Source organism: Musca domestica, unplaced genomic scaffold (assembly GCF_030504385.1).
Source record: "Musca domestica strain aabys unplaced genomic scaffold, Musca_domestica.polishedcontigs.V.1.1 38, whole genome shotgun sequence".
Taxonomy (NCBI): domain Eukaryota; kingdom Metazoa; phylum Arthropoda; class Insecta; order Diptera; family Muscidae; genus Musca; species Musca domestica.
In genome coordinates, this window is record NW_026712324.1 from 2,386,559 (window position 1) to 2,403,398 (window position 16,840).

The following is a 16,840-nucleotide window of genomic DNA, read 5'->3' on the forward strand; positions in this document are numbered from 1 at the left end:
TTCATAAACTGTGGTTCCCATTACGAACTCTAAATACGAAATTTGAAGCAACTCCGGTGAATAATGTCGATAAAATCGTCAAAATATCAAATATTGGGGGGGGGGGGGTACCGGTGTATGTGGGCTATACGATATCGTGGACCTATATAGACAAATCTCTTCCAAGAGGTAAAGTGCTTAGAAAAAACTTCTAGTATGGATTTTTAGACAACTTCATTGAAGAATGTAGCTTAAACTATCAAAATACCGAATGTAGGGAGGTTCCGTTATAAAGGAGATATACGATATCGTGGAGCTATATAGACAATACTCTTCCAGGGGGTAAAGTATTCAGAAAGAACTCCTTAAGTGGATTTTCAAACAATTTCGTTGAAAAATATGTCTACAATCATCAAAATACCGAATATTTGGGGAGTACCGTTATATGGGGTTCTACGATATCATGGACCGATATAGCCCATCCTCGAGCTTGACCTGCCTGTAGACATAAGACTGATCTGTGCAAGATTGCAGTTTGCTATCCTTATCCGTTTTGACTCTAGAGTGATTACAACAGATGGACGGACGGATAGGGCTAAATCTTCCTATAATTTTACGCTGATAAAGAATATATTTAATTTGTTATGTATAAAATTATTATTTCGATGAGTTATAAACGGAATGACGAATTGGACGGTATAAAAATGAAATACTTCGGTCGAAAATATCAGGTACCACACGCACATTTTGACATTTTCTAAAATTTATCACATATCTAAGTAAGGAAGTAACGAATATAGCTCAAAGCTGGCTCGTCGAAAAATTGTTATCATACTTTTTAGGTCCGATACGAAATATATGATATTGGCCCATTCCTTCGGAACCTACTCCATAGAGGGTCAAACATTTGAATAATCATAGCAGAAGTCAAAATATATTTGAATAATCGAATATTGGCTTGGGGTATACATCTTCCGGCAAAACCGACTGACACTTTTTAATCATTTTGAACTTTGTAATGATAAGCAAAATTTGGTCCATTGGGACCAATTGTTCTTCGACTTTAAAAAATAGACGAATGACTATATAAAGGTTAGCTGTCACAAAAAAAAAAAAAAAATAGAATTTAAATCTTGGCATTAAAAATAATCTGATTATCCCATTATTCGACCTTGCACATCATCATCATCCTTTGGCTTCAAAGGCTATTTTTCGGCTTATGAGACTAAATCGAAGAAATCAATTAAATTTAATTGGCTGGCTGACATACGGCAAGACGGACATCAGTAAACAATCGTCAACACAGACTAAATGTCTGTCGTATATTACAAGGCATCATTACATTAATGGCTCAATTTTTGTTTTGTGGAGTCTGGCAATTTGCCTCATTCTGAGGTAGCCAAAATAAAAAAAAAAAAATAAAACACATATGAAGTTTTTTGTGAACGCCACTATATTTCATGTTTATTTTTTGTGTCTGTTTTTCTTTCTTTTTTTTTGTATTTTTTTATTGTTTGGACAAGTGCCACTTAAGTGGCCCATAAAAAAGTGCATAAATCTGGCCACTAAACACATGGAACACTCGATATCTTGCCATCACTCATCAACGCTTCTCAATTAATCTTTGATCTCAGATTTCGCTTTAAAGGAGCTGTGATTAACGGGCAATTCTGAAAACACATAAAAATACGTTTTATGTCAAATTATTTTTTTGGAAGGTTTGTAATTTTTCAGCGAGATTAACAGTTGTTATGTTAATCTAGTTTAAGGACATTTGTTTTAGATCAACAGACAGATGAGGGCTTGAAATGCTTCATTAAAATGTAAGAGGTAAGTAGGTTTGTAGGTCTGCATGACTGACATTGACACGATTTATGTGGAGTTTTTCTCAAAACTAAAATAACTTACAGACAGAGATAATAAAAAAATAAATAAAAAAGTAAATTAACTATTCCAGCTACTGATTATAAATGGAATAATACTGATATCGTATTTTGAATCATTTATATTTTTTAATAAACTAATTTTTCACGAAAAAAAACTCTAGTCCTGGGTAGTCAAAGAATTTTTCTACAGCAAAACCGCTAGTCCCTGGGGCCAGAAAAATGTTTCTATAAAACAAATCTAGCCCAGTGGAGCATGAAAACTTTTTTTCTGTAGAAAAAAAATTCTAGCCCAAAAAACCTCAGGTCCAGGGAGATTGAAACTTTTCTACAGAGACAACTATAGTCCCTGAAGGCCTCAGAATTTTTTGTATAAAAAACTCTAGTCCCTAAAGACCCGAGAATTTTTTCTATAGAAAAAAATTCTAGTTCTACTTAAAACACTGGAGTCCCGAAGGCCTGAGGATTTCTTCTATAGAAAAAAGTTCTATTCGTAGGAGGCTGGATATTTTTTTTTTATAGAAAAACTCTAGTCCTGGCTACCTAATAATTTCTTCTATAGAAACAATTTTAGTTCTGGTGGTTTGAGAATTTTTTTCTATAGAAAAAACTCTAGTCCCGGGGCCTCCGAAGTTTTTCGATAGAAAAAACTCTAGTCACGGGGCCTGAGAATTTTTTCTATTGAAAAAATCTAGTACCTGGAACGACTTAGAATTTTTCTATAAAAAATCCCTAGTCCCGGGGGCCCTAAGATTTTTTTTAAATCCTAGTCCCGGGGGCCTAAGAATTTTTTCTATAGGAAAAAAATCTAGCCCAAATAACCTCAGGTCCCTGGCGACTGAAACTTTTCTACAGAGACAACTATAGTCCCTGAAGGCCACATAATTGTTTGTATAAAAAACTATAGTCCCTAAACACGCGAGAATTTTTTCTATAGAAAAATTGTAGTTCTATTGAAAACACTGGAGTCCCGAGGGCCTGAGAATTTCTTCTATAGAAAAAAATTCTATTCGCAGGAGGCTGGATATTGTTTTATAGAAAAACTCTAGTCCTGGCGGCCTAATAATTTCTTTTACAGAAAAAAATTTAGTTTTGGTGGCCTGAGAATTTTTTCTATAGAAAAAACTCTAGTCCCGGGGCCTGAGAATTTTTTGTATAGAAAAAACTCTAGTCACGGGGCCTGAGAAAATCTAGTACCTGGAACGACTAAGAATTTTTCTATAAAAAATTCCTAGTCCCGGGGGCCCTAAGATTTTTTTAAATCCTAGTCCCGGGGGCCTAAGAATTTTTTCTATAGGAAAAAAATCTAGCCCAAATAACCTCAGGTCCCTGGCGACTGAAACTTTTCTACAGAGACAACTATAGTCCCTGAAGGCCACATAATTGTTTGTATAAAAAACTATAGTCCCTAAACACGCGAGAATTTTTTCTATAGAAAAATTGTAGTTCTATTGAAAACACTGGAGTCCCGAGGGCCTGAGAATTTCTTCTATAGAAAAAAATTCTATTCGCAGGAGGCTGGATATTGTTTTATAGAAAAACTCTAGTCCTGGCGGCCTAAAAATTTCTTCTACAGAAAAAATTTTAGTTTTGGTGGCCTGAGAATTTTTTCTATAGAAAAAACTCTAGTCCTGGGGCCTCTGACTCTAGTCATGGGGCCTGAGAATTTTTTCTATTGAAAAAATCTAGTATCTGGAAGGACTTAGAATTTTTCTGTAGAAAATCCCTAGTCCCGGGGGCCTAAGAATTTTGTTTATAGAAAAACCTCTAGTGCCGCGACGGGACTGACCCATTTCCATAAGAGTAGAGTAGATGGGCTCAAAGGCCATCTACTGTAGAGTAGTTGGGCTCAAAGGCCATCTACTTTAGAGTAGATGGGCTCAAGGGCCATCTACTTTAGAGTAGATTGGCTCAAGAGCCATCTACTTTAGAGTAGTTTGGCTCAAGGCCCATCTTTTGTTGAGTAGATGGGCTTAAAGGCCATCTACTGTAGAGTAGATGGGCTCAAAGGCCATCTATTGTAGAGTAGATGGGCTCAAATGCCATCTACTGTATAGTAGATGGGCCTAAAGGCCATCTACTGTATAGTAGATGGGCCCAAAGGCCATCTACTGTAGTGTAGATGGGCCCAAAGGCCATCTACTGTAGAGTAGATGGGCCCAAAGGCCATCAACTGTTGAGTAGACGGACTCAAATGCCATCTACTATAGCGTAGATGGACCCCAAACGCCATATACTGTATATTAGAAGGTCCCAAAGGCCATCTATTGTAGAGTAGATGGGCTCAAAGGCCATCTACTTTAGAGTAGTAGATAGGCCCAAAGGCCATCTACCGAACAACTCGTCCCAAGTATTCACGAGATTGGACCGTAATAGATGTGTCTACTGTAGAAGGGTCCAATATGCCAATAGGGGCCTGGGAAAATAAATTCTTTATCCACGAGTAAATTGGGGTCTTGAAAAGCGTATTTTAAAATATGCCACTATGGGCCCTAAAAAAATATTTTTAATCTCGCTAGAAAATGGGGGTTTTAACATTTATTTATACAAAGTCACGACTTATTAGGTGTCTTGTAATGGGAGATCTTGTTAGAATATATTTTAAATACCTCTATTTTATCATGGATTTCTAAATAATGTTCTCGTTGATTTTTTAAGAACATTTCTGCAAGGCCCCTTTTTTATCGTGGATTTTATAAGAAGATCGTCTTGCACCCTCTATTTACCCGTTGATTCTTTAGGATTATTTTTCCATGTTCCTATGTCCTAGTAGTTTTTTAAGAAGATGCTCATGCCCGGGCGAGGTTAGTAAAAAAAAAAAAAAATATGAGTCAAGAGAGGCTCTACAGAATTATTCTTTTAAAATCCACAAGAGGCCGGAAAAATATTCTTAAAAAAATCCGTGATTGTATCCCTTTTTGTCATTCTTAAATATTAAAAATTAAAAATGTTTTTTTTTTATTTCAACAATTTATTTAATTAACAAATCTTATACAATATCCTTTTAACAACATTTTCGCACATCCTCTAATGATGATGATGGAGAGAGACCAAAGGAGCAGAGTGCACAACGGGAACGGAGTGGACAACTGGTACAGAGTGTACAACGGGAGCAACATGATGGACAACTGGTGCGTGGATAGTCTTGACAACGGGAGCAACATGGTGAACAGTCTTGACAACAGGGGCAACATGATGGACGGTCTTAACGACGGGAGCAGCATGGACGGTGGTCTTCACCACGGGAGTGTAGACAGGTTGTACGACAGCCTTGTTGTGGACTTGGGTAATACTTTGATGGGACACAGCTGAGGGAGCAGAGTGCACAACATGTCCTACCTTGGCTACAACGGGTTCATGGACAACATGATGGGTTTCCAAGATACCAGCGGAGACGGCAGTGGCGGCCAAGCAAAGGGTGGCGAAAATGGCAACCTATTTTAAAAATGTTTATTAAAATAAATTCGGAATTATTTGTTTTGTTTTAGAACTTACGAATTTGAACATTTTGTTGTGATTGAGGGGGTTTGAGGTTTATTGGTTGTTGATGGAACAAAAGCTGAGCTCGAACTGATACCTTAGAACTTCTTTGGCGGACTTTATATACTAAGCTCTTGGCTAAAGAGCACATAAGTGGCTGGCGGAGTTTTATGGATTTACAACTTAAACAGGCGTTAATGCAAACCTTCAATTTTATCCACCAGTCATTGTGAGCAGCTCTGGAGCAAAAAACAATTTATCAAAAAATTATAAAAAAAAACAAAAACTCTCATGAGGAAGAATAGCCAGCCAGCGAGCCATATGGCAAATTGAAGTATCTGAAGGCGCTACGCCAGCCCTCCAACAATGCCGGAGCAATCAGTCAAACAGTAGCTGTCGAAAACAAAAAACAAATCATAAAAATGGCCTTCATTGCGAGTAGCCGCAGCTTGATTACCAGCTACAAATACCAACCCGTTTGATTGAATCAAGCGACTCAATCGAAGTTGAAGCTGCTGGCTTGGCTTGGACAAAACGCATGCGCACTACTGACACATATTGGTGGGCCTGAAGTCTTTTAGGCCGCTTAACGCTTCCACATCGCCACTCAATTATCTGATGGTTTATTTTGATTATTTCAGCTTGTTCTTTTTCTCCTTTACCAGGGGTATGATAATGGTTTGACAGCACTTGTTGAGGTTATGACAATAGATTATGATTTTGAAAAAAGGGCCCACTCGCAGAGAATGAAAGAGGGATTATTCTACGAAGTGCATTCAAGGTGGACCACAATTTGAACAACCAAATATTTTAACAAACTTCATAAGAGATCTGCACAGAATTGTATTTTGTATAAAAGTCTCAATCTCCTGGTCTAAGGGCATCAGTAACAATTTACTCATACAACATACAACTTGTATTATCAAACAACTCTCCATAAACAAAATGTTCAAATTCGTAAGTTTACTTTTTTTTTAATAAAAATTACAATTTGTATTCATATCCAATTTTTATAAATCTTTTTAGGCTGCCATTTTCGCCACCCTCTGCTTGGCCGCCACTGCCGTCTCCGCTGGTATCCTGGAAACCCATCATGTGGTCCATGAACCCGTTGTAGCCAAGGTAGGACATGTTGTCCACTCCGCACCCTCAGCTGTGTCCCATCAAAGTATTACCCAAGTCCACAACAAGGCTGTCGTACAACCTGTCTACACTCCCGTGGTGAAGACCACCGTTCATGCTGCTCCCGTTGTCAAGACCGTCCATCATGTTGCTCCTGTTGTCAAGACTGTTCACCATGTTGCTCCCGTTGTCAAGACTGTCCATACTCCAGTTGTCCATCATGTTGCTCCTGTTGTACACTCTGTTCCAGTTGTCCACTCCGTTCCCGTTGTACACTCTGCTCCTTTGGTCTCTGTCCACCATCATCATTAGAGGATATTTGGGAAATTGTTGTTAGCTGATGTAGGATCAAGTTTTGTTTGTTAAATAAATTTTGAAAAAAAAATAATAATGGAACTTTGATATTTGGTATGGGGGTCATTCTTGGTTGAGATGAGTCGGAATATTAACTAACTTCTCTAACTTTAATGGATCAAAAATAACCATAAAGCACAAAATAGTATAGAATTTTAACCGAAGGATTGAATTTGGATATTCAGCATGGAAATCACTCTTTGTATTAAGGTGTGACGGACGGCACAAGTTTTGTACTAATAGTACTAAAAAGTGTACCACATTGTTATGGACCGATAGAACTTTGAATATTTGAAAATTAAGATCAATCTTAATGTGAAGGTAAATTTTTGATTATTCGATATTATTGATATTGAGCTACCAGCAAGATCATGAAGCCCATCAAGCGAATCTGAATAGCATTCATACTGATGCACTTACATACGTAGTTAACAATTAAAGTATGAACGCCATGCTCGGAGTCCACCTCCCATCCATTGCAGCTGAAGAAGTGGAACTCCTAAATCTTAACATCGAAGCAGAACCGGATTAATCCGTCTACAAACAAATCATCACATTGTCGCTATTACAACAACAACAATTATTTTCAAATGGGCGTTACACTTTAATTATACCCTCAGCCATATGACTACAGGGGGTATATATCATTTGATACGTCCAAAACGCGCTTCATCGACATAGTGGTTTTAGATCCTATGTTTCTTTAGATCAAATCCAATTCAGGACATTCAGAGTCGATTTCTTGATGTCCATCCATCTGTCTGTCTGGTGCGCACGATAACTCTCGAAGGTAGTATCCGATTTGGTCCAAACTTGGTATAACGGAATATAATTATCAAACTTTGATCGAGTTCGGAGATGGGCAATATACGTCCACTCCACCTGGTACCTCCTCCACAAAAGGTTGAAATTATCAAAAAACAAGTAAGCAAAGGCTACAGTCGAGCGGGGCCGACCGTTGAATACCCTACAACACTACAATAAACGATACTGTTTATATAGGCGAAATACTCGAAAGAATTCGACAAGATATTGTGACAAATAATAAAAGAAAACCATCAGGTTTCGTTCTCTAATTTTCGAATAATAGCAACTTAAACGAATTTGGTCATTTCCAATTTATTGGTAGATGTTGCACGTAAATGGTCTTCCTAGATCTGGAACCAATGTTTCCCAAAGACCTATAATCTCTCAGAAGTGGCAAAAGATTAACATTTATTATTGGTTTTTGATTGAAACGCATCTGTATGAGATACAGACATTTGACTATATTCTTCAACCAAATCAGCTTTAACGAAATAGTCAGAAGTGAGTCTTTCCTGCATTTGTGAATTCTCCAAAATGTCTCTGGAATGGACATTTTCGTATTTTGTCTACAAAAGTTGGCAAACTATTTCACACATTGAATATTTTTGGATGGCTATCCGAAACTGCTTGGCTTTTGCAATGTGGGGTAACCCCCATTCAAATGTGCGTGAGGATCGGGCAATAATTACGACCTGCTGACAATTTTGCAGTTTTTTGGTCCATTTCAACTCCTAAATATATAACGATCATCTCCAAAAAGAGTAGGCATCTATTCTGACCCTCATCTTATCCCCATGCAAAATTTCGTAAGGATCGGACCATAAATGCGATCTGTATATGATATCCTGATATCCTAACTACTTAGTTTTGTTAGCTGTAAAAATATTACCAAATGTTTAATTCAAAATGAAAATATGCCAAAATATGACAAAATTGAAAAAATATGAGAAAAAGTTGCAAAATCAATATTTTCACCTTTAGAGAGATATTTTTATGCGATTTTTTAGACGTTTTTTCTTTCCTGCCAAGAGGCCATTCTGAATTAATGAGAACTGTCGAAATCAGTTCAGCCGTTCTCGACATATAAGAGATTTTTCAAGCATATCTTCTTTGATAAACATATATATCGCACATATTTTGCTATATATCCGATTTGTTGGATGTTAACATCAATGTAAAGGTCAGAAATAACCTGTCATGGCTTTGTGATTTCGACGGGATTTAAAATATTCACGGTTTAATGAAAAATTTTGAATTTTTCAACACAAAAGATAAGGTCTATTTTACCCGCTAAATATTATCCGATGACCACCCAAATTGGTAGGCTTCTTCCCCGCCCTAAACTCTAGCTATATGCGAAATTCCGAGAAATTCGATTGGTCTATAATTGCGACCTGTATAGCTACTGCAAAATCCGATATTTTTTCAGTTTTTGGTCCATTTCAACCCCTAAACATTTGGCGATCATCTCCAAAAGAAAAAGGCTTCTATTCTGACCCTAACCCCGCCTCCATTTTAAATTTCGTGAAGAACGGATCGGAATTGCGACCTGTAGAGTGATTACAAATTAACATGGACAGACGGACAGACGGACGGACGGACATGCATAGCTAGATCAACTCAGCTCGGCGAGCTAGGAAGATCCATATATACTTTCATATATGGGAAACCAATATTTCGAGGTGTTACATAAATTCTGGCCCAATCAAACTTATAATACCCCCAACACATAGTGTTGTAGGGTATAAAAAAAAATATGTTACTGCATAGAAAGAGAAAGGATAATCCGAGTTAGTTCCAACTTTGTAAATCCCAATATATGAGTCAGTGCTAGGTCTGGTGCCCACACCATCAAGTACCTCCCCCACAAAGGTTACAAATTTTGAATATTTATGACTCTTATAAAATGTGATGTACGAGTCCGATTGTCTTCAAACTACACACAGTGAATATGGACTATATCGGTCCTCTCCTTCTAGTACCTTCCCTACAAATCCTCAAAATGTTGAATATCCAAGATGCTCATAAAACGCGAAATTAACATTCGATTCCATTCAGACTTGTCACATATCAATATTTCTATCAGCACTAGGCATGTTATAATGATGGTACAGATCAGCTCATTCCTTGTGGTACTGCCCCCACAAAATTTTGAATAACCAAAAAGAATATAAAATCCGAAATAAGCATCTGGGTCTCTTCAAATTTCACACATCTCATTATTTCTACTCACACAAGATCTGCTGTGAAGATGGAATGTATCGGTCCACTGCTTCCGGTATCTCCTCCACAAAGGGTCAAAATTTTGAATATCAATGAAGCTGATAAAATGCGAAATAAACATCCGATTCCATTCGGACTTGGTGCATCGCAATATTTCCATTAACACAAGATCTGTTATAAAGATGGTAGAGATCGGCCTATTCCTTGTGGTACTGCCCCCCACAAGGGTCCAAATTTTGAATAGCCAAAACTAATATAAAATCCGAAATAAGCATCTGCTTCTCTTCAAATTTCACACATCTCATTATTTCTACTAACACAAGATCTGCTGTGAAGTTGGAATGTATCGGTCCACTGCTTCTGGTACCCCTTCCACAATGGGTCAAAATTTTGAATATCAATGAAGCTCTTAAACCCGTATCTACATCCGATTCCATTCAGACTTGGTACATCTCAATATTTCCATCAACATAGGATTTGTTATGAAGATAGTAGAGGTCAGACCATTTCTTCTGGTACCTCCTTCAAGATTCAATATGGGTTGAAGATTTTGATAAAAAAAAAAACTCTCAAAGAAGGCGAAGTAGGCACCTCTTAAATTTCACACATACAAACATTTTCTCTAACACAATATCTGTCATAACTTGCGAAATAAGTCAGCGATTCGTTACAACTTCCTATATCTAAATATTTCTCTCAACCAGAAACCTGAGATGAATGTGGAATTTATGATTTCGCATAAAATTGGATATTAATGTTCAATTTTCTTGTAATTTTGCCCATACCAATATTTTTATCTGGATAGGATGAAGTGTGAAAATGTAATACATCGGTCCACTATATCTGGTACCTGACGCACATTTCAACATTTTCCAAAAATTGTCACATATTTATAAAATAAATTAAAGGAAGTAGTCGATATTGTCCAAAGCTGGCGTGTCGCAATATTTATATCATATTTATTTTGGTCCGATATGAAATGGACAATACTGACCCATTCCTTCGAAACGTACTCCATAGAGGGTCAACTATTTGAATAATCACAACATAAGTCAAAATATATTTAAATAATCGAACATTGGCTGAGGGCATACGTCTGTCGGCGAAATCGACTGATATTTGCAACTTGTTTTGTATTGAACTTAATGGCGCTTCTTCTGAATTTCCTTGGATAATACCAAAATAATAATTTACATTTTTCATCTTTTTCAGCTTCCTTGGATTACACATCTCTAGAATGTTATCCAGGTAAATGAAAAAAAATTATAATAATTATTTTTCCAATTCTTAATATTATTCCAATTCCTAATAAATATGCCCCATACCTATACACAGTGAGATGTATAGGCATGTTTTGCTTTTTGATGTTCTGTGTTGTAAAAGGTTTTATAAACTAAAGTATTTTATAGCTATTGAAGCAAATTCATTTTATTTGTATTCACCGGTAATTTTGCTGGTGGCTTTCTAAAAATCTTCGAAATAATAATTTTAGACCTTACAAAGTATATATACAGGGTGAGATGAAAAAACTGCAACCAACTTCAGACTGTTGTCATTTCTAAGCAACTCGTCTGGCAGCTATTAAAATTATTCCAGTGACAGCTCATTATATTGTTAACAAGCGTACAAAAGCATTTTCATGAGAATTTTCCAGAAAAAAAGTTATTCCTGATGGAATTGTGATTTCTTTATTTTTGGCTGGAAACCACAAGTGGTCTTCGTTAGAGCACTCCAGCATTTAAATGTGAATAAATCTTTTGTCGCTCGTACCATCGCTCGTTACCGTGATACTGGTAGCGTAACCCGACGTCAAGGAAGTGGACGGAGGAAAACAGCAACATCAGCAGAAATAGTTCGAAAAGTAAAGAAGCGACTTGAACGAAACCGGCGTCGCAATGACGGAAAATGGCTCGTACGCTGAATATATCGCAATATTCCATTTAGCAAATATTGAAAAATGAGCTCTGGGTAAAGCCATTGAAAATCCAAAAGTTGCAAGAACTTACACCACAACAGTAAGAAAATATACTCAAAAGAGGTAAAGAGTTGCTTCGCTTGGACGAAAGTGGTGAACTGCCGAATTTTGGTTTTCTCTGATGAGAAAACAGTCGTTGTCCAGCAGTTTGTAAAAAAACAAAATGATTGTGTTTACTTGCCAAAGAGGTCAGCTGAAAATGTGCACCTCCGGTTGGCCACCAGAAACCAAGCGCCGGCCATTGAGATGGTGTGGACCGCCATAACAGCCGATGGTCGCTCTCCGCTCGTATTAATCAACCGTAGCATCAGAATAAATGCCGAATATTATCTCGAAAATATTCTGGACGGTATATTAAAGCCTTGGGTACGCAAACATTGTGGCCGCAGACCTTGGGCATTTTAACAGGACCATCGCACTCAGCACGCGCCACCTAAGAATGGTTACAAAATGAGGTTCCTCGCTTCATTTCCAGCGCACAATCGACACGTTGGACTATTGTGTCTGGAGTATTTTGGAAAGCAAGGTTGGCACTAAAAAAATACCAAAGTGTCGATCACCTCAAGCAAGCGCTTCGCCGGGAATGGGCCAACAACATTCGGGCAGCGTGTGACGGTTCCATTGGCCGTTTGAAGGCCATAATTCGTGCCAAAGATGACCAATCCGAACAAATCTAAACATATTCTAAAATTTGATGCCATTACCGATATTTTTTGCTTTCATTCAATAAAATTTAAAAAAAGTAAAAATTATGGCTTTTGACTCTGTTGCAGTTTTTTTTATCTCACCCTGTATTAACTTTGTCATTACGTTTGTAGCTCCTTGAAATACTCATGTTAGACCCTACAAAGTATATATATTCTGGATCAGGGTAAAATTTTAAGTCGATATAGCGATGTTCATCTGTTTGTCCGTCCGTCCGTCTGTTTTAATCACTCTGTCTTTTGAACTAATAGAGATAGAAGTCTACAATTCTGCACACATGTGTATTTTTCCAGTAGGCAGGTTAAGTTCGTAAATGGGCCTTGTCGGACCATGTTTTCATTTAGGCCTCATATAACGATTCCTCCCGATATTCTTTTTGATGATTTATTCACCCGAATTACTTAAAATGTTGTATTTTAAGATCTTAATGAGATCTACGGCCTATGACAAAAAATTACATATTTGTGACATAAGCGACACTATTCGTATTTGCAGTTCGGAAACGGTACTACAGCCTATGACAAAAATACTATGATTTGTGTAGCCCTAATATAACACTTTTCATTGAAACGGTATTTTTATACCCTGCACCACAAGGTGGTCAGGGTATTATGTCCTTGTGCATTTGTTTGTTACAGGCAAAAGGAAACGAGATAGACCCATAGTTCCTTTCGATGATCTGCATTCGATGATCCGTCTGTCCATGTATTTTTGTGAACAAAGTACAGTTCGCATTTATTACCCGATCCAGATGAAATTTTGCACAAATCATTTGTTTGGCCCAAGGACGAACCCAAAATCGCTAAAAATTAAGATATAGCCCCTATATATATCTTCGTCCGTTTTGCCTTTTATTGTGCACCAAACGTGTAATATCAGCCCGAATAGTATGGAATTTTGCACATACAATTTTGCCTGAAAATAAGTATGCAAAATTTGATCGAAATCGGTTCAGATATAGTTATAGCTCCCATATATATTGTTCATCCAATTTGTTATTTTTGTCCTCAGCAGCCGTAATATGCACCCCGTAACAACGATATTCAGGGAAATAAATCAAATACAGCTCAGAAATATCTTTGCCAATTTTTTTTTTGAAATCGGTTCCGATTTGGCTATAGCCCCATATATATCTTTATCCGATTTCAAAATAATTGTACACCAAATGGACAATACAACTCGGAATTTAGAAGATACAAATGCTTCGGCATATTTAGTCCTTTGAACTTTGAATTATAATTATAATCATAGCGTGTATGATTGAATTCTCCCATAAAAACTTTTAATTGTTATGCGGAGCTCTACTAAATTAGCAAATTGGTGTATCATAAAGTCGGCCCGCCCGACTTTAAGACTTTCTTTACTGTTTATTTTTAAAAATGTTTTTTTTTTTAATTGACTTGATTTTTTACGACAATTTGCCAAAAATTGAGTCGATTTTATAACCTACACCACATAGTGGTATGTGCATTTGGAGAAAGAAGCTAAATAGACCCATAGTTACGTTTGAGGATCTTCACCACTTTCTGAGCCGATTTATGCATGTCAGTCCGTCCGTCTGTCCATGTATTTTTGTGAACAAAATGCAGGACACATTTATTATCCGATTGAGATGAATCTTTCCAAACAATATTTGTGTGGCCCATGGACGAATCTTATTGAAATTGGTGAGAATCGGTTCAAATTAAGATATAGCTTCCATAAATATAGATTTCGGGTTAATTGTGCACCAAATGGCCAATATAGTCCAAATGTCCTGAATTTCGGTACATCTGACCGAATTCAGTCTAGAAGCAAGTAGACATGCTTATTAAGTCACTCACATTCGTGGTATGCACTCCACAAGTACTCCAGATATCAGATACGGCCCAAAAATACCGCTGTCAAATTTTATTAAGATCGGTTTCAGGTTTATTGTGAACCAAGTGGCTAATATCGAAAAATCGCTTAAGATATAGCTATAGTTATTATATAAATGTTTCATACGATTTTGTATTTTACTCCCTCTCCTCTCCACATAAACGATATTTGGTGCCAACTATCAGATATAGCATAGAATTACTTGTGTTAAATTTTGTAGATATATGTTTACATTAGAATGTAGCTCCCACATATATACAGGGTTGCCCATATTCGACGGACCTTTGGGCCCATTCCAATCGACGAGGCTTGTCCGCAGGCAACATTCTTTCCGTCAATTGAATTTTGTACAGGAACAAATGCAAATCAATGCGAATAATCCGTTGTAAAGTGGACCGAGCCATGCCCAACTGCTGAGAACGGCGTTTTTGGGATGTTCTTGGGAACCTCTCAACACTTGCTCGTACGGCAGCGATATTCTCGGCCGATTACCTTGGTCGACAATTGACTTCTTGTAAATTTCAATTATTTCAGAGCGCTCGCGTGGCGTGTCTTGGTTCATGGAAAAATTTTCTGGAATTATGAGTTTTACTGCCTATGATAAAAAATTACATATTTGTGACATAAGCGACTCTATTCAACGGAATGGTTTTAGTTCGTTGCAGTTCGGAAATGGTACTACAACCTATAACAAAAAATTTCTTCGTGTAGCCCTAATATAACAGTTTTCATTTAAACGGTATTTTTCTATGAAATTTCTTTAAAATTTTCAAGTTCCATCCAAATGGTGGAGGGTATTTAAAGTTTGCCCTGCCCAAACTTAGGTGCTTTTTTACTTGTTTTTACTATTTTTTTTTTGAGTTATTGTCAACAAATCGTGTTTTTTATTTCCTTTTTAAATTAACCATTGTTGCTATTATTTTGGATGTAGATAAATTTCGATGAATTTTATTTATTGATGCTGCTATAGGTTTTCCATATAGCGAAGATGAAGGACCTTTTATGATATTTTTTAGGACAGAATGTCTTTTATATTCTTGTTAGTCCTATGGCGATGAAAGACTCTCCCAAGATCTACTAATTTTGTATCTAACTCGCAAATATTATTGCTCTTATTTCATTATTCCTATATTAGAAATCTTGCATACTTTTAGGCTCCCCATTTATTTTTTACTCTATACCCACACACCCTCAACAATGTAATTTTTATCAAATCGATTCTTTTTGAAGTTGCATACAAAAAACTGTGTATATTTTTTTAAGAGTATTTTTTACATTTTTATATTTAGCAAAAAAATAGATGAGAATATTAATGAGAAAGACAAAATCAAAAAATATAAAAAATGATTTAAGAAATTAAAAAACGAAAAATTCCACAGTACAGGGTACACGACAATGGGACATTCAAAAAGAAATCTCCAAAAACGGAATGACGTTGAACAATATGAAGAAGAAAGGGGGGAGTGGCGGCGGCAGCAGGCGTTTTTTTATGTTGTAATGTAAGCAATTGGCAAGTATGGCTGTGATCGGGTCGTCGTCGTCGTCGTCGTCAATTCAAAATTTAACCGACAACAACGTGGCCGGGGTAGACTGGGCCATAGGGACCGACAACACGGACAACGGGGCCGACCAAAGGATGACCGACATAGCTAACAACTGGACCGGGCACCAAGGGCAATAGGCTGGGAGATGGTGCTGGGGCTGGTGCTGGGGCAGGAGCTGGGACAGGAGCTGGTACGGCAGCGGCGAAGGCCAACAAGAGGGCGAAGACAGCAGCAATCTAGTTGAGGGAAAAAAGGCAATGGATTATTTTATCCTAGAACCAGGAGGGTTGCCAACTTACGTATTTGAACATTTTGTTTAGTTAATTGGTTGGTTGGTTGTTTTAGCGTTTGCTAGTTGATTTGTTTGCTCTGAAAGGGCTGAGAACTGTTTGATGCAATTTCGAAATTATGCCATGGTTTATATATTAATGGCTTACATGGTGAGCGAACAGTAAAACACCCCATATTGGAGACTCCCTACAAAGACCGCACATGCATGCCGTCGATCGTAAGTGTTGCATCAGCCATTAGACCCCCTTGGGACTCTAGTTCTGAACACCGCTCGACTGCCATGATTGGCAGCAACATGTTCCGGGGAGGAGGCTATAGTCTTACCAAGACGCTACCAAAACCAGTGCCCGCTCTTGGCTGGCGTCGCCTGCCATTGATTTTGTGACGCTGTGTGTGTGTGTGTGTGACAATTGTTGGCGTTCCAATTGATTTGTGGTCATTTAATATGGTTTGCCCCTATCATTTCCAGTTGTTGCACTTGAACCTGAAATCTTGTTGGTGTCAATATTTTATAGTTTGCCTCTCCTTTCCCTCTCTCTCTCTATGACAGTTTTCTACTCCATCTAATGCCAATGTTTCCTACTCGTTGGCGGCTGGTTTGTTTCATATCATATATG

The 16,840-nt window shown here is 37.4% G+C and overlaps 3 protein-coding genes across 3 annotated transcripts; 1 reads left to right on the forward strand and 2 right to left on the reverse strand.

Moving 5' to 3' along the window:
* Positions 1-4,873: 4,873 nt before the first annotated feature.
* LOC101890087 (A-kinase anchor protein 14-like) lies at positions 4,874-5,527 on the reverse strand. The gene is made up of 2 exons (XM_005182609.4): positions 5,358-5,527; positions 4,874-5,297 (listed from the first exon to the last, which is right to left on the reverse strand). The coding sequence occupies exons 1-2, from the start codon at positions 5,367-5,369 to the stop codon at positions 4,890-4,892; spliced, it is 420 nt and encodes a 139-aa protein (XP_005182666.1). The 5' UTR covers positions 5,370-5,527; the 3' UTR covers positions 4,874-4,889.
* Positions 5,528-6,236: 709 nt separating this feature from the next.
* Positions 6,237-6,799, forward strand: LOC101889922 (A-kinase anchor protein 14-like). Its single transcript, XM_005182608.4, has 2 exons — positions 6,237-6,299; positions 6,369-6,799. Exons 1-2 carry the CDS (start codon positions 6,288-6,290, stop codon positions 6,774-6,776), a joined length of 420 nt encoding a protein of 139 aa, XP_005182665.1. The 5' UTR covers positions 6,237-6,287; the 3' UTR covers positions 6,777-6,799.
* Positions 6,800-15,689: 8,890 nt separating this feature from the next.
* LOC101900425 (neuropeptide-like 3) lies at positions 15,690-16,384 on the reverse strand. Its single transcript, XM_005182582.4, has 2 exons — positions 16,232-16,384; positions 15,690-16,168 (listed from the first exon to the last, which is right to left on the reverse strand). Exons 1-2 carry the CDS (start codon positions 16,241-16,243, stop codon positions 15,950-15,952), a joined length of 231 nt encoding a protein of 76 aa, XP_005182639.1. The 5' UTR covers positions 16,244-16,384; the 3' UTR covers positions 15,690-15,949.
* Between the last annotated feature and the right edge of the window lie 456 nt (positions 16,385-16,840).